This window comes from Pseudopodoces humilis, chromosome 10, assembly GCF_049639895.1.
Source record: "Pseudopodoces humilis isolate 2021_Gansu_Grassland_sample_001 chromosome 10, ASM4963989v1, whole genome shotgun sequence".
Lineage (NCBI taxonomy): Eukaryota > Metazoa > Chordata > Aves > Passeriformes > Paridae > Pseudopodoces > Pseudopodoces humilis.
Window position 1 is genome coordinate 9,878,370 of NC_142209.1, and position 27,670 is coordinate 9,906,039.

Consider the following 27,670-nt stretch of genomic DNA (forward strand, 5'->3'; position numbering starts at 1 on the left):
TTGTATCTTCATATTGCAAGACAAGTCAAAAACATAAACAAACAGTTATTTAAAGACTCAGTATAGCCAATGTTACAATGATGTATAATATTCTTCCTTTCCAGTTGCCAATGAACCTGTAGAAGTCAAGGTCACAACCGCCACATTTGCCTGGTTATGCTGGAGTAGCTCACTTGACTGTGCTAATGTGACTGTTACCTGCAATGGGATATCACCTCTAAAGTATTCTGAAAGTGAGTTATTTATTTAAAGATCTTTAAAAGCATTGCTGATGATGTTTTCTGGTGAGAGACTGGCAGATTTAAATTAATTGTGCCAGTCTGAGGGAAGGGTAGCTCAGAATTCCTGGGATTGCCAGTTGGACGAGTACCATCCCCCAACAGTGTGGGTCTGGGAAAGTTCAAAAGTTCAGTTTACCAACTTCACAAGTTGCACAACTTCTGGAGGTTTTGAGTCCTGTTTGATTTTCTGAAGGGGAGCTGGGAAGTTTGGAAATGCTGCAGTCGGTGGGTATGCTGTGAGCTGACCCCTTGCAGGCTGCCTTGGCCGCTCGCTGTGCAGGCTCCTGGATGTGCAAGGCTGGGCTCTCTGCTCTGGGAGCCAGCCAGCCTGAGGACATGCTGGCTCAAAAGTGTGATAGGGCAGATATGAATGCTGAATGGCCTCACATGCCCCAGAAAAATATGTGATGAATGTCTGGGGCTGGAGATTTCCTGCTTCAGGGAGCTGAAGAGCCAGGATCTGAAGAGCTATCCCAGGGTTCTGCCAGACTCCCCATGACATGTTCTGATTTCTGTAGGAAAGCTGATTCCTTAGAAAGTCAAATCATGACCTTTACTGATGAAAAGTAAAGATTTATGCAAACTAAGTTAGTAAGAATCTAAAATCTAGTCATTGGGTCAGGTTGTACATTTTTCTGTTTGGAATAGTATGGTGGTTTATTACAAATTATATCAAATACATATGGTAGAGCAAATCTCGGTTAAAATGGTGCCACATACTTTTGAAGTTGTGAAAAATATTGATGAAGCTATTGTGTCTACAGATTCACAGTCTACACACTTAGAACATGAAAACTTAATTTGTGAAGTGCTGAAAGATTTATCACCAAACCATCAGTACCACTGCATTGGATCCATATATTTTAATGAAAGGAATGTTGCCAACCAAAGCTTCAGCATACTTACAGACTATGGTGGTAAGTGTAATGCTTACTTTTGCTTTAGATTGCGCAGGTTTCTGGGAACCCCTACTATGAAACCCATTATCTCAGTTTGCTGGGGTTAAAGATACACTTTGAGCAGCATTCTCTGCCACACTCAGCTTCTCCTTCAGCTCCGCCTTCCTTGTCTCCTGCCCTCCTGGTTGTACTTTGATTGCAGTCACCCCTTCAGTCTTCCAATATGCGCCTTTCTTTCCTTCTGTCAGAGACTGTGATTACTTTTTGTTGTTGTTTTGGAGACTGAGAATGTATATGGTCAACTATATGGAATTTTGAATGAAGACACACACACAAAAAAAGCGCAGACTTAGTCTGAAACCAGTCTTAAATTCTTGATTTGAAGACACTGGGCAATTTTAGTAAAATGTGATGTTGCTATATTAACCTTGTCCTAAATTAATTAAATGTATGAAATTACTGTAATATGATTCTTTTACACATACTCAATTTATACTTATGTATGCTTTCTTGAAATAGAGTACAAAAATATTATATATTGTTGGTATCTTGCTTTAGTGTCAGATGAAATTTAATTAATTAATTAATCAAAGTAGGTAAAAAGAAGAATACTTTTTTTTTATTCATTGCTAATTATAGTTATTTTTCTTTTACAATAGCTCCAGAAGCACCACATAACCTTCAAGTAACACATAAAAATACCACAAGTGTAACAGTTACATGGACAGAATCTGAGGACACTTCGAAGGGTCCTATACATGGCTACTCTGTGAAGTTCATTGTGAAAGGCAAAAGTAAGTATATTTACTGTTAAATAATTCATTGCATGTATATAATTACAGACCACCAAGCATAATGCACTGTCAAGTCCTATTGGAATCTTGTAACACTGCAATTTTTTGCAGAGAAATGTTAAAATTTCCTTCCTTTAAGGTTGTTCCAGTTGAACTTTCAGTTGAGATTATTCAGTTTACCATTTCAGGACATGACCCTGTCACCCTTCAGTTGGCATAAACATATGGCAGTTAGGCATAAACATGTTCAGATAGGTATAGCCAATGTCTTCTGCTAAATGGCCACTCCTTTCAGATATGCTGGTCTAGGTCACCTTACATTTCAAAGAATAAATTTATATACATTGTACTGGGATCATGTTCTCCAGATGCAAGCTTTTCTTCAAAACAAGGACTGGAAAATGAGTCCTTATACAAAGAGCCTCATAATAATAAATATGTATCAGGTCTAAGCTAGTCCTGGCTTGATTCATCCTTTAGGCTTAATTCAGCCTTTCTGTTCACATACTGAAGGTTATGTATACCTGGGTTGCCACAGGAACCAAAGACTGTCATACTCCTGTGCTCCTCTGATACAGATAATCTCTCCCATTCTCCATGCCCAAAATTTGCCCGCAACCCAAAAGGGTGGCAGCCCCATGAGCCATTTTCTGTTGTTGGTTTGGCTTGGCCAATGTAGGAGATGGAGGTAGTAATGTGTGACTGCAGAGAGGATGGCAAGCAGGCAGAAGGACAGATGGAAAGGCCATGGCTCCCCTGCTCCACAAGCCACTGAAGCCCAGCTGCAGTGTGGGAAGTAGCTTTGCTCATGTCACTTCTCATGCAATTCCTTTCTTCTGCTGTTTGCCGCTCCTGAAAGTAGGACTTCCACATCATCTCTGGCATCACACCAGGATAGACTTGCTCAGTGTGCAGTGATGCCTTCCTACTTACCTCTTCCCAGGCTGAATGTACTCTTCATGTGTAAATACTCTCTCTGTATTTATGTATTTCCTCCTCTTCCTGAGCCTTCACTTAGCATTAGTTAGCAAAGCAAATGAACCAGATTAAGGTAATTAAAATAGAAATACACATGACAGTGGTTTCAGTTAGTCTAGTAAAGTGCAAGAGCTCCTGTGCTCCAAACATAGATTTCATTAATTTCAATAATTTCATTTTTCAGTGGTTCATAACACAGATATCAACACAACTCACTATACTTTCAATGGATTTGAACCTTATACCACAGCTTCTGTAACTGTGACTCCATATACAATCAACAAACAGGGTGACAGAGTTGAAGGTAGCAGTGAAAGCCATGAATTTACAACAAAAGCAGGAGGTAAATCTGTTTACTAACTGTTATGAACTAGGCTGATACTAACACAAATAATTTGTACTTTCCTATTGTGGTTCATTATATTTTATACATGGTATTACTATTAGTCAAGAAACTGATTAACATTAAAATAATTGTACTGACATTTATTTCATTAGTGTCCCATTTAGAATTACTTAATGTTGATCTACTTTTTAATTATTCACTTTGTAGTAGTATTTTTCTTAGATATATATAAAATTTTAAAAATAGGATTTCAATAATTTGAAATTCATGTGAAGTTTTTAGGAAGCATTATGTCCCAATATAAAGAAAAAATTTGAATGAAACAAAAAGAGAATAAAAAAAGTTTTTTTCTTTGTGACATGAAAGTTACAAAGATGTACAACCTGTACTTTCTGTTGTGTAGCTACCTGTTCGCTTGAAACAGACGCAGGCAACACCAACACTGTCCATCTCTAATGGATGTCAGTTAGCTTGGCTGTACCTGTACACAGCTTCCAACATTAGGTTAAAGATGAAAAAATGTGTGCCAACCCTTCTGCTGACAGAAAGGTCTGTGCATCTTTTTGTTTGAAGTATACAGGGATCAGAATTGGCACCCGAAGCCCCACAAAAGATAAAAAAAGCGAAAAAATTAATTTACTGATAAATAGGTTGATCTGAGACTTAATGGTAATACAAATTTAAATGTGGCTTTAATTTTTAGGCAGCCCTAATATGAGCATGATCATGGTTCTTTTCTCTAAAAAATCTAGTTGTAGCATATTATCTTTTGAACCCCTGACTTTCTGGGTTCCACTCATTTTAACAATTCAGGTGAAGATTAAAGCCTATAACATAAGTTTACGGATGTGCAAACAACGTAATTTCCCTTATTTTTTGAGAAAATAATGAGTTGTGTCATGAGTTAATATATTAATTAGACCTTCTCCAACTGCCACAACAGTTGACAATAAGTCAAGCAGGAAGTGGAGGAGTTTTATGGCTTCTTGAACTGAAGAATGTATCAGTAGAACACAAGTCCTTGGAAGCAGGAAAACCCCTACATTTTATAAAAGATGTTTTCATCTTCAACAAACACATTGCCTCCAGAAATGTTCACTTTCTCCTTGTCACAGCTCTTTAAGCAACATGTGGAATAGGAATCTAACAGATCTGCCCTGTGGGTAAAAATGATCAGCTATGATGTAACCCCACACTCAGCCAAGTCAAATATCCCACCACTCCTCACATGGGATATTTCATCTGCTTATAAAGCCTTACAGGTCTTAGCTCCTCATATAAAGAAAAAAGAAGCTGCTTGGGTTTTTTTGTTTTTTTTTTTTTTCCAATATGCTGTTTTGCAAGTTGACATAATTTTGTAGAAAATTTCCATGGTGGTGTTCTACTGAAATGTGGCTGTTGAGGTATGGCTACTGAAAGGTGGCTATTGGAATGAGGCTGCCTTACATAGGCTGCCTCATTCACTTTTTGAAAGGTTTTACCATCTCTCAGTGAAAGGTCCCTTGGCTGTACCCCTCAGTCTGAAACCTGCAACATTTGCTGCAGCATACAAAACCAGAGTTTGAAATCACAGATTAGACTTAACAAATTCTGTATCATTAAAAAGTTTTTATGCCTTTAGGCCAGACTTAATTGTGAGGACACTGTTCCAAATATTAGAATATACTAGGCCTAGTTTTCCTGGGAGAAAACTTAATTTACAATAGTTTTGAAATCAATATTCACATGGAGAACTCTTTTTTCTTCTCTCTTGTCTGTTGTCCCATGTTTCTCAAATGAGAAAGTGATGTCAGATGTAAGAGAGATTTGCCATCATACTATTTTTGCAATCTGACTGTCAGTAGAGCCTTTTCAGTTCCACTTCACATCTTTTCCAGCTTAGATAAGCCTATGATTAAGGCAAAATTGATTTTACTTATCTTGTAAAATTGGGACTGAAATGTTTAAGGAAGAAAATAGATGAAGTTATTGAGAGAAGACAGGAAACAGACATGAGCACATACAGCTTGAAATGCTGGGTTTGAAATGATGAGAATAGAGCAAGTAACTCTTTTTCTTGTCTACAGTACCACAAAAAGTGACTGATGTTAAAAAAACATTGACAGCTGATAATGCTGTACAGATTACTTGCAAAAAACAAAAAGAGTTTGGACCACGTGCAGAATTTAAATTGATTTGGGAGAATGATGCAAAAACTGAAAGCAAAGGCAAATGTGAATTTAAAAGAGAAAATCTCTTGTACCTGACAAATTATACATTTAAGGTAAGTTAGCTTATTGTGTTAAAATACATAAAATATTGCTGCATTTTCATTGTTTAAGTATATTATGCTTTATTTTAGGAAAAAAAGGGCAAATATGGTGGCAGAAGAGTCAATTTATAATCTGTAGGCCTCAGGTGTGAAAAATTAATTATTATTTTGGAACTAAAATGCATATATGCCCAGCCTATCAAGCTATCCCTGGTGTGCTATTCCACATAAGTTCTAACAGTAAGAAAAATGCAAGCAGAATAGACTGTTTGTACTTGGCTCAGAGAGAAGTTTGGGGTTTCTATAAGATTAAAATAGTTTCTTGACTATGACTGATATTTTAGTTTTTAAAATAGATTCTGCTCAATGAATGAAGATTTTTGGCTCTTCAGGGACTAATTGGTGTAAAGCAGTTCAGATCCTTTTGCATGTCCTTACATCAGCCTCTTACAAACCCAGTCCTTGTGTCCACACAAAAGATATTCTCTGTTTACATGCTTCACTTTCCTGAAGGCTTCCTTCAAACATTTTTGTCAGGGATTTCACACTTTTGGGGTTGCCTGCAAAACTAATGATCTGTGTAATTCCTTTAATATTGCCAGTAGGAATATTTTTTTACATCCTGATAGTTCCTCTCAGTAAAGTTTAGGCAAGAAAGTAACCAGTAGGAGGGATGGAGTTTTACTACTTTTAGGAAGCAGTTTTGCTTATTCCCTGCAGCCTTTTCCTCCTTCTCTGTTTTTACAGAAGAAATGCAGTATCAGAGAACTTGTGTAGTCTGTTTCATTTCAATATTTTGTCAGTATTTGCCCAACAGATTCTGCTCAGAGAACTTTATATTTGAAAAATAAAGATAAGGTCCTGTAGGAGCAAAAGATTCTTGTATTGTAGCACAGGGCCTCTGTGCCATTTAAGGTTTTTGTCCACCACTTCCAGTGAGCAGTTTTCCCTGCAGAAGGAATTTGCTTCTGCACGTCTAAATCCTGGGCGCTGCTTTGCACTTATTTTGCTTAATTCTTACCCAAAAACCACAGAAAGCCTTATGGGCTCAGCTAGTAATGAAAGGACTCTGGTAAAGTTACAGAAGACTCAAAAGGAAAAAAAGCACAGTGTGAAATATTTGACTGCAAGCTGTCTTTTAGATTTGATACAAATTTCTATTACGGAAATTTAAAAAATTGAATAAATATTAAATATATGACAAAACATAAACACAGCAAAACAAAGTGTTTTAACACCATTTAAAGTACCCAAAAGTTAATGATGCAAGAAACACCTTATTTAATTAAACTTTTTTGAATTACTTTATTATCATGTATTAAAAACATGAAATTCAGTCAACTATTTTTATATTTACTGTTGCAGCAAATGGGATTTTTATATATTGCATGGTTATTTTTTCTGATTTGAGAGGCATAATAAAAGAGAAAATAGATTTTACTTTGAGATACATCTGATTTTTATTTTGTAAAGTGTGTTTCCGATTTTTCTAAATTATTTTTTCTGTCATCTCCATATTTTTGAATCCAGATCTTGCTGTAACTTGGGTAGAGACCTGAGCTGCACTATCAATATCAATACAGAGATTGTCATGGTGTCATGCTGTCATGATGTTGTCAATAGATGAATGAATTTCAAAAATCCATTGTGCTTTGTTTTTTAAGAATTGTATGCAGAAATTTTTACTTGTCATATCTAAACATCTCTGTTATTGTCACCCACTGCATGCAGATCTTCGTGTTTAATGGAGAACATAATGGGACAGCAGTAATGGGGAGTATAAAAACCAGATGTAAGTAAATATGTAGAGCATTTTTACCTTTAGATTTTAGCATAATATAAATAATGTAAATTGTGAATTCAGTTAAATTGCTCCTAATTAAAACCCCAAACTTCCTGTTTTATAGTTATATTTGTACATTTGATCTGCATTTGAAATATATCCTCATTCAGTATTAATGTAACAGACTATGTTGCCAAGTCACTAATCATAATTCAGAATTATAACACAGCTGTGCTTTCTTCAGGAAACATTCAAATGCAACAAGAAATTAATTTCTCTAACTGACATTATTCACTTTAGGATTATTTTCTTGTGTTCAGATCTTGCATTTCAGGAGCTGAACATCTGTGACTTAGCAGAGGTTCCCAATTCCCAGATTAGGAGCAGCTGAGATCTGCACTGTACAGATCACACATAGAAGCAGACAAACACAGTAATGCTGAACCACTGAGTTGTAGCATTTTGACAGGTGGACATGAAGAATTTAAGGGAAAGATTTTTTAATGAAAACATAAAATTCCCTCCTCTACTTTGGCATAGCAAACTCAAGCCTGTTTAGTTTTTTCTCAGAAAAGACCCCAAACCAAAAATTGATAAGCCCTGGTTCCAGGGAGTATACAGGTTTCTTTTTTATAAAGTAATTTTAAAATAATAAATGTATTATTTTTCTGTTGTTAGATAATTCTAGAGCCTTGATTATATTTTTGGCATTCTTGATCATTGTGACTGTAATTGCTTTACTACTGGTTCTGTACAAAATCTATGATCTTCACAAAAAAAAGCTTAGGTAAGTCTCTCTTGCATAAATGGAAAGGGGGATGGGGACAGCTTTTGTTTTTTCCACAAGATTTCACAGTGGGTAGTGGCAAAATGTTACAAGTTTGATGTTGCATTAATTCTGGGAAAAGATATCCTTTTACCTTTAAGTCTTTTTAAAAGAAATTGATATTTTGGAATTTATCTAACAAACCAAATATAATGAAATAGATTTAAAATCTCTCTGCTCTACCCATGCCCAAGGCACGGAACAAAATTACTTATCCTTAGTTTAAAAAAAAATTAAATCAGAAATATCTGGAAAATATTTCCTTCATGATTTAAATCAAAAGTAATGAAAATAATCCACACTTTCTTGGAAATGAAACACTTTCAAATGTTTGTTCACCCTAAACAATGTCAGGGAGGTGTTGCTTATTACAGTAGTCTCTCAATGGCTCAGCAGTTCTGTAGGACAGAGGATGGCAACAGAGGAATGGCCATTGCCTTTCTGATGCCTGCTGTGCCACAGCCCTGCAGAGCCAGGCTGACTGCTGCTCTCCTGAGGGGGCACTGCCTGCAGAGAGACACAGCAGCAATTTCCTCTGAAACTTCTCAGCCCTCTGGCAACAACAGAATTTGGTGACTCCTTCAGCCTACTCTTCCCCTTAGGGGGACAGGAAGCTGCTCTTGTTTAGGGAAGCCAAACTATTTTTTGCTTGTACACACTCCAGACAGCCTGACTTGTTCTTGGCTATTTAGCATTTAAACATATTATATTTTATCTATGTGTTAGTTTTCTGTCACTAGCAAGAGAAGAGAAGATGGTGTGAGCAGTCACTCCAGTAAAGAAATTAAATACTCACTTGTAGGTGAGGTGGGCAAAATCACGCAGGCACTAAAGCTTTTTGATGTGGCTGCCTTGTTTCTCTGCTTCAGGGCAGGAGGGCAGGAGGACAAGGATCCCAACCACCTCTGCATAATCCCAGGTGTAGCACTCTTTCACAGACAGCTTGTAATGCAGGATGCTGGCTAAAAACAGCCCTGCTGTTGTCATACAGAACTGATTTTATTTAACTTAAATATATATATATATATATACATACACACACACGCACACACACAAATATATCTTAACATATATATCTGTATCTTATTAGTCAAAGCATTTACAGCTGCTTCTGCTTCTTACAGCAATTCTTCTGAAGGCGTGAACCTTGTTGCAGGTGAGTATCTTTATATATTTAGCAATTTATATTTATTTCCATTTAGGAAATAGTCTCAAGTCTTGCTACCACCTTTGGGTTATTTTTTATTTGTTTTTGCATGCACAGATTGCAGATGTCGATGTGATCACACCTTATTTGGAGGGCAAAAATACTTCAGTAAATATATAGGAGTATTTATGCTTAAGTGAACTGAAAGTTCATCAGTGTTTGAAAAATTATTTATTATTCAATCAAAACCCCAGTTAGTTTTCCCAGACAATGTTTGTGATATGTTTAACATTGAGAATAAGTTCAGAATAAAATCCAGTTTAAAATGAAATTTTCCTTTTCTGTGCACCTTTTTCCAAAACAAGAGACTGAACATTAGCCAGTTGTTTTTTACTGAAAAATTTTGAAGGCTTTCAAATTCCAAAGGCTGAAAATTTTGTGCACCTTTTTGCACAGGATTTCAAAACCTGTGAAGAAAGACAGGATCAGTCAATATCAGAAAGCTTCAAGAAAAAATTTACAACACTAAAATTCACAGAAGCTAGCTACATTAAATGGGAAGTAGGACTGTTGAAATTCAAATCCATTTGCTTAGGTACATGGTTATTGAAAAGTACAACTTTTCAATGTAAATGAAAAATTAATATATGTCTAGTAAGAGGTGTTAAAACTTGTTCAATTGTTATTTTATAATTCAATATGATGTTGCAGATTACTGCAACTCAGAGCATAAATTGGAGAAAACCTGGAAAGTAAGGCGATACATGTTGTTATATTTTAATCACTGACAACAACTGTCCAGAACTGAAGCAGAAGGCAAGGCTGTGTGGCTGTGGTGGCTGTTGAGGCGCTCGCTGTGCCTGACTATGAGAGTCACCACGTTGTGCAAAAGTATTAATGTAGTGTCCCTGCATGTGGCCTCCTCCAGAGGTGTCTCCAGAGCTGGAAAAGATCTCTTATTCCCACAGCCCATTTGCTCACAGCTGGCTCGGGCAACACCAGTTTTATAAAAATAAATACACCAAGTTAAAAGAAAGAGTTTAGTTATTTTGTTAATTTATCTGTCAGTTTTAGAATCACATTTACTGAAGTGTAATGTACAATTTCAACATCAGTAATAATAAACATTTGACTTATTTACACAGTTAAAGATGATGACAGGCAACTTCTCAACATAGAGCCAATACCCTCAGAGCTATTGTTGGACACATACAAGAGGAAAATTGCAGATGAAGGAAGGCTCTTCTTGGAAGAATTTCAGGTTTGCCTTTCACTCAAAATATACCACAGGTTTTTATCCAGGTGGTTGGAAGAATTCCACCAGGAGCAGGTTTGAAGTATGTGTACTAGTTATAAATAAATAAAAAATAAACAATCTAGAAAATTGAGTGAATTCTCATCTAAGGTCAAATAGTCCTCAGTTAATTTTGCTATCAATCTCTCCCTATTCCAAGACTAAATTTATTTTTTTTCCTGAAGGTGTTTGTCAGCAAAAGTATAAAGTATGCAGTCAAAATACCTCTCATCCTAAAGTACCTTTTAATACATATTTTTAAACTTTGTCTTAGTGCATAGCCATGGGGATATAAATAATATGTAATTGTGGAGATATATTAAGAATATAATATATATAATATTATAATATATAATTTATATATTATATATTAGAAGATAGTCTTATATTAAGGAGAATTTTTTAAACTTTAGATGTAAGAAATATATGAAGTAATATCTTATGAAGTACAGTGTTACCTTCCAGATTCAGTAATGACTAATTATTTCCATATTCATTTGACTGTAAAAGCTGTTTTAAATCTAGGCTTAGCTAATAAGATAAATTTTGTATTTTACAGAGTATTCCTAGAGTTTTCAGTAAATTTTCTATAAAGGAGGCCAAAAAGAGCCATAATCAGAACAAAAACCGTTACATTGATATTCTTCCATGTGAGTATTTGTAATAAGTTTGACATATTTTATATATGCTTGATTTCTAACTGCCTTGAGATAATGTAATTGTTTTGGTTTAAATGATTTAAACAGATGACCATAACCGCGTTGAGCTCTCAGAGGTGCCAGGAGATCCAGGATCAGACTATATCAATGCAAGTTATATTGATGTGAGTGACTTTTCCTTAAGAAGTCTTAGACGTTATAGAAGAAATTTTGTAGTCTGTGCATTTAAAGCATCAACACCTTGGAGGACTTCCATTGGGGATGTTTTTACCTTTGTAATGAATTTGGTATTATTGAATTGTTGCATATTGAATTTGTTTTTAAAGTTGCAAATCTTCTTGATTGTTCATGCTTTCTTTCTAAAAGCTGATAACAATGTACTTTTTACAGGGCTTCAAGGAACCAAGAAAATACATTGCTGCACAAGGTACTCTATAATCTTAAAAGAATATGCTTTCTTTATTAACCTATTTTTGTTAGAGCAGTAAAATCCTATTAGTAAGCTTAAAGGAAAAATGAAAACCTGACATTTTGAAATGTAACATGACAAAGTTGTCAATGAGTTTTTGCTTAGGGAATTTTGTGACAATAAATCGTACTTCAAAGGCAGATTTCTCCTGTTGTATAATTTTACAACAGAAGTTTTCGGATTTCATAGCTATGCACTAAAGATACAGAAGAGTGTTTTAAAATGCTGTAGCCTAATGACAGCAACCATAATGAAATCAAGTATGTGGCTATTACTTGCATGGTCTCTGGTTAGTTCTTCAGATTGCGTGGCTAAGTATGTCAAGCAGGTGTTTTTTCATGTGGCTGTGATCTGAAAAAGTCCCTAAAATTATCTCCTTCTAGGCCCGAAGGATGAAACCACAGATGATTTCTGGAGAATGATCTGGGAAGAGAAGGCAACGATTATTGTCATGGTGACTCGCTGTGAGGAAGGAAAGAGGGTGAGAAATATCCATCCTTCCCTCCTTCTACCTTTCCATCCTTTTTTTTTCAGAAAACCAAGTGGATTACTGTACAGCGCTGAATTACATATTCTTCTTAAATACATTTTTTTTCATTCTTTGTTGTTCTCTCATTGTGGCAGTACCTGTGTTGGAAAGCATGCCAAAACAGTGTTGCCTTATGAATTACCAGTCTTACCAGAAAATATCACTTTATTCACATCAGTAAGTAGCAGAGGGTGAGCTTCCAAATTACAGCTAATTAATCCAGAAAAGGGGTCAAGGTAGAACTGTAGCTCTTCATAGACCTGACAGAAAAGGTATGGTTTCTATTTTTTTCTTATCTATTTTGATATCCTGTCAGTGTCCTCAGTAGATCTGACAAAGTGTAGCAGCCTGGGCCTGGATGAGACAACGGGTGCTACCTCAGGATGTCAGGGAGAAGGTCCCTTAGGCAGTGAGATAAAATGACAAGTGGGCATGATCTAGTGACCCAAAGCAAAAGCACTTTAATAAGGAGAAAATAACAAACTGCTACAACAAGTGAGAACGCGAACAAGGTACGCAGTGCACAACAAAGGAAAGAGCCAGGGGCTTAAAATAATTTATATAAACTAAATTAGGGGTGGAGTCTGAGGGAAAGTATCAACCAGGACTGAAGTTTAGGAATATGCAAATAACTTTGACAAATGTAAACCAATAACAACAGGGGAAACAAAGAACTTTCTAGTAACATTAACATAATAATATTAATTGCCAAGGGGAAGTGTGGATAATATTTTACTCTCCATGACTAATGGGATTTTTCCCACGGTCTTAAGTCAAAGTTTTCATCAACCCCAACAGGAAAGTATATCTTTCCTCTGTTGCCTTTATATAACTGGAAGGTTGGGTGCTTTCTGGCCTGCTTTTGTTCCTTATTCCAGCATCCTGGTTTAGAGCAAATTTGGGAGAGAACCTTTGAAGCAAATTCAAGCAGACCCTCCCCTGGTTCAGGACAAAGGTTTCCCTTTAGAAATGTGGATAAACTGTTTATTTAACAGAAATTGAATAATATTAAACAATGAAACCTCTTGGTGTTCAAAGAGATGGAAAATCCAGAAAAGTCCTTTTCATGTGATGTTGTTCAGCTTGCCCAGTCTCTTACCAGTCCCTCCAGCACCAGAAAGTGCCGAGGCCCAGGCCCCGATGGGCCACAGGCATGAGCTCCTGGGGTTTGTTTGGATTTTCTGTCCAGAGCAGGTTTGAACAGATCCAAGGAAAAAATAGTCTGGGGAGTTTCTCTGCCTTTTAGTTAGCTAAAAACTAACTACCAACCAAGGAAAGCTGTGTCCTGCTGTCTGTCCGTGCTGCAGACAGCACAGTCCGGGGCAGCATGCAGGGGAGTGAGGCCTGTTTCTGAACAGAAACTGCAGCTTCTCCTTCCCCCACATCGCTCTCAGAGACAGTCTTAGAGGTGCAGAACTTAATATCCAACATAAACAAAGCAACTGGGGATACAAACATCATAAAGTCAGCAGGAAGAAGGGGAACTGCTGTTTTAGCTGCAGTTAAAGATGTTGACAGCTTGCAGATTTACAGCACACCGAAGCTGATATATAGGCAGGAGCAGCAGCCCTCATTGAAGACTGGAAAAGAAGGCATGGAAGTAGTTGCAAACATTTCTCCAGCCATCAGCAACTGCAGCAGTCACTCTTCACTGTTTTGACTAATGTACAGGATTTTTTTTCCCCACTATACATCTGAAGTTAAATTCCATGGCCATAAATTTCAGGTCAGAGACCTGAGTTGTTGGATATTTGGAAATGGAAAGTTGGAAAAGCTATACTGAGTTGCCATCTACTTTAAAATAGGCTTTTTTCTAGCTCTCAGTTCTCTGCCACTTCACTGTTGGGCTGCTTATTTAACTCCATCTCTTTATAGAACAAATGTGCCCAGTACTGGCCGTCAATGGAGAATGGAACCGCAACATATGGGGACATCATTGTGAAGATCTATGAAAGTAAAACGTGTCCAGACTACATCATTCAGAAACTGCACATCACAAATGTAAGTTGATTCAAAAGTCTGAGATTGACTGGCACTAGAGTGTGTGTTTGGAGTCTGTGTTTTAAAAGGGAAGCGTCAGCTCTCAATGGAAGATTCTCTGCTGTCTTTCCTAAGCATCATATAGCTTAAGGGAAAACTTAGATGTAGGTGTAATTTCTTGCAAAAAATATGAGTTAGATATATATATTTCCCAACTTCAAAAGGTATTTTTCCTTAGTCCTCTGGAACCTACATTTAAGACTAAACTATTAATATGCTGCTAAGTGGTAAAAAATTAATATATACACTGCAATTTCCTTATATATTTAGTTTGTTCTTTAACACAAAGAATTTGCTGCTTTGTGTGTATCTCAGCATAACCCTCTGCAACTGAAATCCGTGTGACTAATAGATAACCATTATCTACACTTCTGATAATTGTACAGTGGGACAATTACAAATTCTGGCAATCTCAAGTGTGTTTATAAATATAAGTGTTTTAAAATCACCATTTAGATATGTGTAAAGTCATTAAGGCTGGTTAATTGTTCTCTTTCATGCATCTGAAGTTACTTTAGTTGCCCTATGTGTAATTGAGTACAAAATTTGTCATCAAAGGCTAAATGCTCAGCTCAGGCCCTTTGCAAAAGTATTTCAATCATGATAAAAGGAGTCTAAATCATAGGTAAAAACATTCAGACTAAAAGAGTAAATCTGCTGGCAGATCTTCAGCAAAGCAACAGAATCTGCCCTTCTTGATTCGTGATTACAGCTGGCAATTCCTATTCTGCTGGAAATTCTATTTCTGCTGGAAATAGAATTCCTATTCTGCTGTCTCATATCATTAAAGTTTACTCAGGAAGTGGTCTGATTAAAAGAAAACTGTAACTTTGTGTGGTCAGTGAGCAGATCAGGATGTTAAGATTAACTATTTACAAAGACATTGTTCTGTCACTTGAGGAATCTGACATTAGAAATGAGTGATTTGCAGCAGGTTGAGGGCTGATATTTTTAGAACTGTCTGCTCTTTGTTCAGCTGACATCATATCAATAAAGATAAAATGAATATTGGTTTTGGAATTGAAGAGTGGTCCATGGCAAGAAAGTGGAGACTGCAAGAAAGTGCAGTTCTGGTAGAATAGTGATGTATAACTACTGAAACAATGGCAAATAACTGTATGAATAGCTCTGCCACAACTGGATAATTCAACTATGAGTAAGAACTTTGAGGTTAATTAGTAGAAAAATGCCTCTACAGCCATATAAATCATGGCCAGTAAAAGAATGCCTTTGAGCGTTTTTTTCTCATTTGGCTTTATAATCATGGTTATCAAAATTTATGTCCTCTCTTTTAGTCTAGCAGCAACATACCAAAGTCCACTAATGACTCTTTGTGCTTTGGGCTTTAATCTAGTCACTTAGACTAACATATACATCTGTATACATATACCAATGTGTATATAGATTGATATATATTTAAAATAACACTTCACTTTTTCTAGGGAAGAGAAAGGACAGCTGGAAGAGATGTCACTCATATCCAGTTCACAAGCTGGCCAGACCATGGAGTCCCTGAAGATCCACATCTCCTTCTCAAACTCCGACGCAGAGTTAACGCTCTCAGCAACTTTTTTAGTGGTCCAATTGTAGTTCATTGCAGGTAAATATATATTCTTTTAAAAATTTGGTAATGTTAAATGACTGAAATGAAGCTATTCAGAAAAGGGACTGGGCAAAAGTGTTTGTGATTATGTGACTTGAACACTTGAAAATGAGTCAGCAAAAGATAAACAAGGCCTGTTTTCTGAAGGATATAAAGGAAATTCAGGTTGATAAAACCTGAGGATGCACAGACTTTTGAAAAACAGCCAGATCAATGTTGGGCTGCTTTGGCTATAAGCACTATATTTGGCAATGTTGGCCTTGCTTTCACTAAAAGATACTAAAAATGCAAACTCGTCATTGTTTGAGTTGCTTATTAATTTACATCAAGAAGTGTTTTCAGTTCCTTTGAATCCTGTTAGACTGTTTCAGTTTTACTCTGTCAAGGCCTGCTCTCCTCAGAGAGGGAGTGGGAGGTGCCATTGCCTGTCAATAACCAAATGCCTTTGTGGCTGGCAGTGCCGGCGTTGGGCGCACTGGGACGTACATAGGAATTGATGCCATGTTGGAGGGGCTGGATGCAGAAGGCAGAGTGGATGTTTATGGCTACATCGTGAAACTGCGTCGGCAGCGATGCCTCATGGTCCAAGTAGAGGTATCTCCCTGAAACTCCTGTCACAACTCTCCTTTACTAGGACTTCAGCAGTATTTCTCAAGTGAATTGCTCAGTTCAATTGAAGCTGTTCATAGAAAATATAGCTCTGAAAAGTATTGAGGGAAAAAAGGCTTCCAACATAATTTTTATATTTTAGCAACTTCAGCTTTTTAAGTTCAGACTTTAGAAGAGGAAGCCAAGGAGAACAGATTTTTGACATGCAATTCATAAATGCAAAATTGAGCTTGCAGAGTCAAACTCAATTTTAAACATTCTAAAATGAATCTGCCTAAATGCAATTTTCACATGAGTTGAGTAAAACTTATGGACTGATGAATTGTATGTTTTTAACTTATTTCAGCATTTTACAGTTTAACACTTGTATTTAATATCTATTTAATGTTAATGCTTAATATTATTAACACTGATGATATTATCACAGGATTAATAGTTTTTTTAATGATTTTAAAAAGTGATATATTTTTTTTTTTTGCTCTTTAATAACTTCATGTTTAAACTCTTCAAATGGGAAACACCAGTCACAGTACATCCTTATTCATCAAGCACTGGTGGAATACAATCAGTATGGAGAAACAGAGATCAGTCTCTCAGAACTGCATTCCTCCCTTAACAATCTGAAAAGAAAAGACCACCCGAGTGAGCCTTCTCTGCTGGATGCAGAGTTCCAGGTAAATAAGCTTTGCATTCCGGTTGCCCTTACTTCCCACTTCTGCTGAAAAATGTCTTGCACAATACTCATGAGCTAGAGATACCACAGCTAACAGATCATTTAGGTGCTGTTTTATTTCTCTGGCACAGAAAGTTTCTTTACCTTCATGAGAAAAAGCTGCATACTAATGAAGTTTTATTTCTGCTTTGGCCTTAATATTTTTAAGAAGGTTGGAGTTCGCAGAATGGTTACTTGTGTCTGTGTTCATGATTTTCTGTGCCATTGTACATGATGTAGCAGGCATTTTTAAACAGTAGTACAGATGTTACCAAAGTTTAGAGAACTGAAGTAAGTAGTGAGAGAAGTGCAAGATGAAGAGTGAGAGTGAGTCCTGAGGAGACAATGATCTTAAGAAACATTTTAATCAAGCATAATATCAAACATCTTCTTTCTTCAGCGATTGCCTTCCTATAAGGGATGGCGGACGCAGAACACTGGGAATCGGGAAGAAAATAAAAGCAAAAATAGGAATGCCAACGTAATTCCTTGTAAGTATTTTCAATTGCCTTATTTTATCCCACCTCCCCTTATTATATCTGTTTTCTTCTTTTAGAAAAATTTTGAAAAAATGAGCAAATCACCTTACAGAGTACTATTTGATTGGTGTTCTCAATGCTGTAAAATTCTAAACTTCTTATAGTGATTTAAAAAAAAGAGATGAGTTTTTACCAATGTGAATTATTGGGACTGTTTATTTCAAGCAAGGTGGCCTTGGTTCTGCAGTCTATTGTGAAAGGACTGGCCTTTTCTATTTCTCCCACGTCCCCAAAAATGCCACATCCAGGGGCTGTGTGCTGTGACAGTGACACTTTGTCTCACACAGATGACTTTAACCGAGTGCCCATCAGGCATGAAGAAGATTGCAGTAAGGAGGGTGAACATGATTCAGACGAGTCCTCGGACGATGACAGTGACTGTGAGGAATCCAGCAAATACATCAATGCTTCCTTCATAACTGTATGTATTTAGAAGATCCACTTATAGGCATTTCATAAGCTTTCAGCTAAAACTCTTATTGGCATCACAATAGAAAATAATTTAGTTGAATAAAGGAGAAGGATATGATGGCTGATTTGCAAATCCATCTATGTTTAAAACCATTAGCCTTCAGACCGGCCTCATTATAACATATATTTCCATTACTGGGCATCTGTCTACAGGTTGAACCAGTTTAATATTGTCCCTGTTAATGAAATGTGACTAAAGTTATTCAATGGACCAAACCCTACCAGTGAAAATTTGAGCCAAAAATTTTTTGGTGTCATTGTATATTCAAAGAAGAACATCTATTGGTCACAAATAAAGTAAATTATGTCAATGGAATTACTAGCTAAGTTCCATTTATCTGAATCCTTTGAAATGCTGTGCATTTAGGATACCTATTCAGGGTAAATGTATCTGTATTTTTAGGAAGCTCAGTGTGAAATGACTGGTGCACCAACTTTGTGTGGTATAAACACAATTTCTTAGTGGTAAAATTGAATGGCCGTGTAAAATGGAATGTTTAACCCCTTAAAAATATGTTTTTTAAAAAATGGCAGGGTGAGGTCTCACCTACTGCAGCATCAACATATCTTGTTGTCAGTCTGAAGTGATATTCTTCTTAGGAGGACTTAGTTAATGTTACTTGGGTAGTAGAATTCCTGTAAGACTAATGCCTACTGTGATAGGCACATTTTCCCTGTAAACAAACAGGTTCATTAATTTATTTCACAGGATATTCCTTAAATGATGAGTTCTATTGTTTGACAATCACATTTCAAACAAATTGAGGAAAAAAATATTTCTTTTATAGGGTTACTGGGGTCCAAAAGCCATGATTGCAACACAGGGACCACTGCAGGAAACTATCTCTGACTTCTGGCAAATGGTGTTCCAAAGAAAAGTCAAAGTCATTGTTATGTTGACAGAGCTGAAGGAAGGAGATCAGGTGGGGGCATTGTCTGCACATTAACACATTGAATATCCTCTACATGCAAACAAAACACTGCACTGCACTCTTTCATTTCCTTGCTCCACTTAAGTGTTTTCCATTGGATGAGGAATTTGCATTTCCAACATATTTTGCACTATCATTTACCTACTTAATTTACTATCTAATGAATTTTTGAGGGAAAAATGTATGGTGCTATATTTTAAAATACAATGGAACTCCTCCTACTTTAAAGTCAGTACAGTCTCTAAGTGCACGTGGAAGGCAAAATAAAAGGAGATTTGAGTGGTAACCACTGACTTGTACTTTTATCCATTTTAGGAACTCTGTGCACAGTACTGGGTAGAAGGAAAGCAAATGTATGATGGCATAGAAGTTCAAATGGCAGATGTCAACTCTGGTCCTAGCTATACCATACGTGCATTTGACGTTACACATCTGAAGGTAAAAGTTTCTTTGCAAAGTCCAAAAGGTGGTTTTCAGTGAGTTTTTAAATTTAGAAACAAATTTATAAGCTTAGCTTCAAGAAAGAAGAGAAACAGTTCCCACTGATGTTACCTCCTGCTCTAAGAAACAGAAATATTTTTCTCTTCCAGACCAGCAGTCAATCATGAGAAATGCTATAAATTATCACAGGTTTTCTGTTTAGTGAGTTCCTGAGATGGTGGTAGGGTAATCTCAGGAGATCAGCTGTCTTTTGTACTTTGAACAAAGCTTGGATGTCTACCTACCTCATATTCATGAGGTAGAACTATTACCCTGGAGTTCCTCAGGAATATTCTTCCTTTGTAAATCAGCAGCAACAGAGTTACTGTGTGAGTCCATATTTTATCCTGAACATTAACCATATCTCCGCTGCTATTTTCCAGACAAAAGAAACTCAGAAGGTGTATCAATATCAGTACCATAAGTGGAGTGGCTGTGATGTTCCAGAATCCCCCAAAGATTTAGTCAGCATGATTCTCAACATTAAACAAAAACTTCCAGCCAGACCAATGACTGAGGACAACAGGAGGACCCGCAGTGTCCCACTTCTTGTCCACTGCTGGTGGGTCTGAATTCAGCACACACATTCACCTAGCTCTAAGTTCTGGGTATACACAGCAACTATAATTTTGGGATACCTACCTTTTCTCACAAGCCTTTCCATGTGTCTGGAGACTCAACTCTCCTTAGAAGATTCCTTGAATTGCTCAAGCTTGGCTTTTTGGATTGTAGTGATGAAAAGCAAGTGCACTTCTCTTGGGCAAGTGTGGGCACAGAGCAGATACTAGGAGCAGCTGCTCTTGGCTGGTGCACCCATTTTGTGGGGAAATGCTAGGTCAGAGTTCACTTGCAGGATGCACTAGCGAACATCCAGTAGAGTTTTTAGGATCATCTCTCACTCCAGGATACAAGTGTACTTTTCTAGGACCATTTCCAGGAATAGCCTGGCATGCCATCTAAACCGGAAGATAATCCTGCTAACAATAGTTGAGACTGTGTGAAGTTTTGAATTTCCCTCTTCCCCTTAAGTGGTACTTCAGGTCCAGGTAGTCTTTAGATAAACTATGTCCTGTGTGAATCCTACACATATACTTAATTGTGACAATTTCAGTCCAGTAAAAAAATGATTTGGAAATATAATTCAGCATAAAGAGTTTAAAATATATCTAATATTTAGTCAGAAGGCTTCTGATTTTACTTAGTAAATTTACATGTACATTTTGTGTCATTCTAGTGATGGATCACAGCAGACTGGTGTATTTTGTGCTTTAATGACCCTTTTGGAAAGTGCAGAAATAGAAGAAGTAATAGATGTTTTCCAAGTAGTAAAATCTCTTCGTCGCACCAGGCTAGGAATGGTCTCCACCTTTGTAAGTAAATCTTATGAATTAACAGAAAAGAAAGAGATTTCTTATAATGGTCACTAATATCCCCATAATCTTGGGTGTAATTTCTGATTCTGATCAGAACATTTACACTCACCATCATTTGAGCATTAGCCCTTGCTGATATTAATGGAGTCTGAGATGTTCAGAGCTGTAGTTCTGTACTGCCTTTGGCAATGGGTGTATAGTTTGAAATTACAAATTACATAAATTGATGTTCCTGCAGTTGGTTCATGATGTACATGCAGTGTACCTTCTGCAGCTGGGAGATGAATTCCATTTGCAGGCTGGCAGCCACTGTCTGTTTCAGTCACTCCAGAGGAGCTGTGGCACACACTGTGCAGTTACCAACAAACCAGACCTTGGTATCATTAATACAGGCAGGTTATTACATGACTTTCCAGACTCAGTACAATACATGTTGTTTAGGTACTCTAAAAACTGTATTTTTGGTATTTTATGAACTAGAAGGGCACTGAGTGACAACTTGGAATATTCGATGCAGACAGTTTCAGAGATGTTATGTACACATGAAGTCAGAATAAAGCATAGGAGCAACAGTCTCTATGCCAAAAACTGTGGAAGCTGCTTCATATGTAGTCTTGCTTGTCCAGTTAATTGCTACATGTCTAAAATGTAAGAGAACAAAGAAAGAATGGATTAATTCTTGGACTCTGAGCATTCCATTAATGCTAACTTATTCTCTTTATTTTTGAGGAACAATACCAATTTCTGTATGACACCATTGCCAGTACCTACCCTGCACAGAATGGACAAATAAAGAAGAGCAGCCAGCAGGAAGATAAAGTTGAATTTTGCAGTGAAGTAGGAAAATCAGATCAGGAGACTGATTTGATCACAACTGATCTTTCCCCATCACGACCAGAAGAAACTGAGCCACATGAAATATGTGATGATTCTAAGGCTGCAGATAGCACTAAGGGAACAGAAAGCTCTACAAATGGCCCCACAGCTGCAGTTCTAACTTAGAGCTAGATTAAGAAAAATGCTTTTTCAAATGCAAAAAATCTTAAGCAAAATGAGAGGTATAAGATTTCTTCCTCTTCCCACCTTCTTTTTTTTTTTGAAAATGTTTAGTCATTTCAGTTTTTGAAAGGTACAAATTTAAAGGAATACTTGAAACTTGAAGAGAGTGACAAAGAACTGTGGAATTTTATTTTTGTGTAGATTTGCATTTAATACTTCTCCAGAAACCTTGACTATTTTTATACTTTTTTCTTTTAAAATCATGTACGGTGTAATACTATGCTGAACAGTGCGAAGCAAAATTTTTTATTTCTGTAAAAAGGAAAAAAGCACCTCAGAACAAGATTATTGAGTTGCTAGAACAGGTCTGTCCTCAAAACTAGTAGCAAGTAGGTGAACCTATTGGTAAGCATATATTCTAGTATTTCAGGACCAATGAGAGCATTAATAATACTCTTGGGACTTGTGGGACTTTGCCAAAGAGTTTTAAGAGCTTATAATTTACATCACGTGGCAATTCCAAGGAATTCAGACTTAAAAAGGGTGTGTAAATCCTCCCATATCAACGCAGAATATAATTTTTTTGCATTTTTCTAGCTGTCCTCAAGGTGTCGTTATTGCTCCACACATATATTAACCTGAGCTATAGGAGTTTGGAGATCGGCATTTGAATCATTGCAACAGTTCTGGTGGAAAACACATCCTGTTTATTCTCAGAACTTAAAATACTGAGTGCTTGCACATCTATTTCTTATGCTTATTTTTATTTAAAGGGCCATGAATGCCTCCAACCTCTTTTCAGAATTGGAAAATACTTTGATAACTTTCCTCAAAACCTGTAGATTTTAATTGGTACAGGATATTTTTTTTCATAATGATGTTTTGTATGTTACATTTTCATATTTTTACTATTTCTTGCCAAATTTTAGCCTACTGTTTTCAGTACAAATAAAAAATATAATTAATAGCTTACAAGATGAAAATTAGTTCATTCTCTTGTACTACGCAAAATGATCATTTAAATGTATAAAATCTTGTGCTGTCCCATAAATGGATAACATTTACAAATGTCAATAGGAAAACACATCATTTAATTCTTCTAAAACTCTGTGTGTACCCAGGTAAGTGTCATGTCTCTCTCAGAACAGAGGAAAGAGGCTTAATTTTATTTTGCTTGAAGCCATGAAAGGAACAGTCATGCAACAGATCCAGTGCTCCAAGTTAATCACTGCTTATTCCTAATTTCTCATTACAAAGCATAATTGAAAACACTTAGAGAGCTGTCTAAACAACATGTACAGTCACACTTGGTTAAAACCCTAATTTAATTGTGTTGTTAACCTAGATCAAATACATCGTTCACAATTATCAGCTCAGACAAGTGCTTGCTGGCAGTCTTGCTTCAGAAAGTGGCAGCAAGCAGACACAGAGCAGGAGGATTCCCCTTGGCTGTCAGCTGAACTCCCTTTTCAACAAGGAGTTGTGTTAGGTGATAACAAAGCTGAAGGGGACGTGTGGAGGGAAAGCTCTAGGGACTACATGGGAAGATAATCTAAAAGATATTGTAGGCCCAAAATCTCTTGGCTAGTTTTAGAGGAACTAAAAACATAATTTCAAATTTAGCATACCTTGAAGATCAAAAGTATAAAGACACTTGGATGCAGATTAGTTCACTGGTGTTCATTCCATGTCAGAGAACAATTAATTTATCTTCCTTCATTTAAGATCTGCCAACGGTAAAGGCTCTCAGGTAGCAAAACAAAGATGTGAATGCTGCTGTCTAATGTAAGGCTGTGGAGACAGAGACTAGTCACACTTTTAAAAATAACTGAAAATGTTTCCCTAATCAAAAATTACACCAAACTTTTCTTGTGTTAAATCTAAGGGCAATCATATACTTCAGTTCCTTGAAAAAAAGGTTCCTATGTTTTTTAAGCTCCGGCAGCACCTAGGCTGTGAAAACCTTTTGTGATTTTGATTTGTTTAATTATTTTCTAGAATGACTTCAATGTTTGTTTGCTGGTATTTTTTAGAAGAGAAAAATGCCAAGTTAATTCTTGATTTGTGCATGTACTTCAAAAGAGAAGTCCTTAACTCTGTTAAATTTTCCTCCATGCATGTCTTTATTATTAGAAAAAATGGAGCATTACACTGAAACTGCTCTCATGTGCCTAGTGTGAACCCCTTTTCAGTAAAGTTCCTTACAGTCACAAGGAGGAAAACTGAGCTCTTGGCTTTTAATTATTTTCAAATTCAAGAACATATTGTAGAATTAAACCTCATTAAATTCCAGTGCAATGATTGAAGGAGCCTGTCTTAGCACAGTTTAGAAGTTCTGGTTGCTTCCAGGAACTCTCCATGTGTGTGCCAGGGATGCTTTGCTGCCTCCTCTATTGCCCTTTGTTTTCCAAACGTCCATGAGGTGGTGACACAGAGCTTCTAGAAGCATCCTTAGGCTGGATGCTCCACAGTCACTTGGTTTATTCACTTGTAGGATTAATCTCATGTTTCCCAGGAAGACGGTGAAACATTTTACAGGTGAGACACGAAGCCCAAGCTAGAAAGCTTTGCTAGGAACTACTTTAGCTCTGTTGGAGAGAATGATAGTGTAGCACACTTGCACAGCCTGAAAGTTGAGAAACAGTCTCAAAGTAAGATGAAAAATGTTTATCTCATCAAGTACAGCTAAACCACAGAAAAACGTGCTAACCACTGCCTCCAGCTGAGAAAATCACCCTTGGAAAGTGGTTTCGAATCTGAAGTCCAGAATAAAAACAACTAAGCAACAGATGAACTGAGAGAGGACATTGAGCAACAAATGAAGGTAATCAAGTGCTTATATGACCAGAGGGATTGGATTTCTCCCACAATTTTCTGAGTAGATGCTGACGTAAAGGTGGGTATGCAAAAATTACAGTGCTGTGTTAGTGGAATCCCGTGTGGGAAGATGGGGGAGAGGAAGGACCCCAGAGTCTACACAAGATTCTGCTCAGTCAGGTAACTGCAGTGAGGAGTGGACTGGGAGTGTTTGCTTTTGTTCAGTTTTTTCCTGTTTCTCATGTAATGAACAAGGCAGTTATAGTAAAACCTTCTCAGAGGCTGTACCTTATGATGCAACAAAAACCAGGGCCAGCACACAGAGCCCTGGCAGTTGGGGTTCTGGGAGGTGGCAGAAGCCTGCTGCTCTCCCACAGCCCAGCTCCCAGGGCTGGATTTGTGCTCCTGCAGGGAGTGTTTGTGCCTGCCCCTTTCCCGCACACGCATGCAGACCACGTCCATGAACTCAGCCTCTCCACTTCTGAGCCAGCTGGTGCTGCCAGGGCACACGCACCAGTGGCACTGAGCTCACTCCCACTGGGAAAGGGAGGGCATTCTGCCCCTTGCTCTCAGTGGATGGGCTGGGGGAGCTGGTGGCCACACGCAGGAGCCGAGGGTCTGGACAGGCCTGGAGAGTCCCCACCTGTCCCAGCCCTCTGCTCCCAGTTACCCTGAGGACACCTCCTGTGCAGGAGGGCTGCTGGGGGAGCGAGGCAGGCAAAGCTCTGGGCTTTGCTTCAAGACAGGAAATCAAGGTGAAATCTGGTATGAGAGGCACAAACTGTGCTGGGTAGTGGCTCTGAGCCACAGAAAGGGCTGAATCTAAGTTACAAAGGGAAGAAAAACACTACCATTGTGAGCTGTTTGTGTGAGCTAGTAAAGAAAGTAAAGTGAGTGGTGGCTCCAGACAGGTGTTTCATTAAGCAAGAAGTTGTATCTTTTATTTAACATTCCTCACAAAAACTCTCCAACACAAATGCTTATCTCTTTGACAAGGCATCTCACTTTTGTAAAGGCCCAGGGATTTTTTGACATGGTACATACCACAGATTGCCTCTAAAAGAAAATCAGAAATTCCCTGAGGGTTCTGCACAGCTCTACCACAGCTATTTTTCCATAAGTAAAGCAACTCTTTGCCAAGGACCAATGTGCTGGTTTTGGACTAGGGAGAACTACAACAGAAGAAAAGGAAGTTTCAATTACGTAATACAGAATATTTCTATGTACATTAGGTCTGCTTCAGAAAAACCTCAAATCTTCTGCAAAATATAATACAATTATTTGAAAGGTACAGCAACAGAGAATAGTTTTATACAAAAGCCTAAGTCAATCTGTCTTTTCAATGCAAAAGAAAGAAACATGACTACAAAAGTACAGTGCAAGTTGTTGCTCAAAGATCTTTTTTCTAGTGATAAAAAATTATTTAGGAAGGATATTTACTACAAGTTATAATAAAATATAGCTTTAAATAGTTTTAGCTTTAAATAGTTATTTCCTCAGACTCAGGATTGTCAGCATCAGAAATGCATAATGCTATAAAACTTTCTAAAATTAAGGTAATAAATCTTTTTCAGAGGAATAGGCATAGATCTACTTACAGCTGAGTGTCTCTTCAATCCCACATCTGTTTAGTGCCATGGCAGGCATTGCTAATATAGCCATAAGTGTGACTGTCTGAAGGAGGGAAAAATAAAAGGAAGTTTATTTTGGATCAGTTTCAGCACTCAGATTCAAATTTTTGCTTTTGGAGATGAACCCCCCCCCGATAGCCTGACCTTGCCTGGCAGCCAGCTGGGAGTCAGAGCCTGCACAGGTCAGTGCTCCACAGAGTCCTTGAGGACGCCCTTGTGTATTTTCAGAGCTTCCCGGCAGGCTGTGCTGAAACTCTTCAAATGCTTTTTGCTCACTTCCGAGCCTCCTGCAGTGCATCCAGCTTGCTCCATTTCAGTAACATGGAGCCATTTGAGGTAATGAAGATGGCATTTGTTTATGCAGCACTGCAGAGGCTGTGTCTCCCCAGGAACAAACTCCAGTTCAGACGCAAAGCGTGTGCAAGCGTGTGTGTGTGTGTGTGTGCATGCATTGCCTCAAGTGTGAGATTCCATTCTCAGCCAAATCCATGAGCTGCTGATTTGGCAGCTGCTTGGTTTAAAGGAAGGAAAACTGTAGAAACAAGGATGATATGGTTATCCTGTACTAACTTTTTTGTGGGGTGGTGCAGTTGGTGGTCTTTATAATAGTGGTTTTTAGAGATGAATACGCAAAAAGTAAATTACAGGTGAGATGCAGAAGACTGCATGGCTTCAGAGCACTCCTGTTGTCACAGACTAAATCAGCACTGATGTCAGAGGCTACCAAATACATATTTGTCAGCTCTCCTGATGTTGCAATAGAAGTCAGTGTGTGTGTTCTTCAACTGCAGAGAAAAATGGTAAAGAAATGACAATAGGAAGTTACCACTGGAAGACGGTGTTCTTGCCAAATGCAGACATTTGATAAAAAATGTCAATTTTGAATATTTTTTCTTGAAGAAAAAAAGAATTAATAATTTTAATCCTATTTTAGTAATGTTAATATGGCATTTTGAGAATAACAATATATTCGTCTGTGTTTAGCACTATAGTTCCTTTCACTCCTGCTATTTTCTGAAATACTTAAATATATTATTTTTAATATATCATTATGCCACTTCAAGACTAAAACAGTTCAGTATCGTTAAGTGTTTCCTTTTTCTAGGCTGTTTTCTTAATATAATTTCTATTCAGAAATAAAATGAAATTCTGACTTCATATATTGATTTAACATAAATAAAATTCTCACAGAACAGGAATTCAATTTC

The 27,670-nt window shown here is 37.3% G+C and overlaps 1 protein-coding gene across 4 annotated transcripts in view; it reads left to right on the plus strand.

The window, feature by feature from the left end:
- Positions 1-22,997, plus strand: part of PTPRC (protein tyrosine phosphatase receptor type C) — a 66,587-nt gene extending 43,590 nt beyond the window's left edge. For all 4 annotated transcript variants that reach the window (XM_014250859.2, XM_014250858.2, XM_014250863.2 and 1 more), the window contains 24 exons: positions 105-233; positions 1,046-1,198; positions 1,840-1,974; positions 3,137-3,295; positions 5,365-5,561; positions 7,281-7,341; positions 8,011-8,119; positions 9,283-9,314; positions 10,451-10,566; positions 11,159-11,249; positions 11,346-11,422; positions 11,649-11,685; positions 12,111-12,208; positions 14,132-14,257; positions 15,739-15,896; positions 16,358-16,493; positions 17,033-17,182; positions 17,621-17,711; positions 18,047-18,180; positions 19,019-19,153; positions 19,478-19,600; positions 20,026-20,204; positions 20,877-21,012; positions 21,745-22,997. In XM_014250859.2, coding sequence (XP_014106334.1) covers positions 105-233; positions 1,046-1,198; positions 1,840-1,974; positions 3,137-3,295; positions 5,365-5,561; positions 7,281-7,341; positions 8,011-8,119; positions 9,283-9,314; positions 10,451-10,566; positions 11,159-11,249; positions 11,346-11,422; positions 11,649-11,685; positions 12,111-12,208; positions 14,132-14,257; positions 15,739-15,896; positions 16,358-16,493; positions 17,033-17,182; positions 17,621-17,711; positions 18,047-18,180; positions 19,019-19,153; positions 19,478-19,600; positions 20,026-20,204; positions 20,877-21,012; positions 21,745-22,017 — 3,035 coding nt within the window. In that variant the 3' untranslated portion in view covers positions 22,018-22,997. The remainder of the gene's footprint in view (positions 1-104; positions 234-1,045; positions 1,199-1,839; positions 1,975-3,136; positions 3,296-5,364; positions 5,562-7,280; positions 7,342-8,010; positions 8,120-9,282; positions 9,315-10,450; positions 10,567-11,158; positions 11,250-11,345; positions 11,423-11,648; positions 11,686-12,110; positions 12,209-14,131; positions 14,258-15,738; positions 15,897-16,357; positions 16,494-17,032; positions 17,183-17,620; positions 17,712-18,046; positions 18,181-19,018; positions 19,154-19,477; positions 19,601-20,025; positions 20,205-20,876; positions 21,013-21,744) is intronic.
- The last annotated feature ends 4,673 nt before the right edge of the window (positions 22,998-27,670 follow it).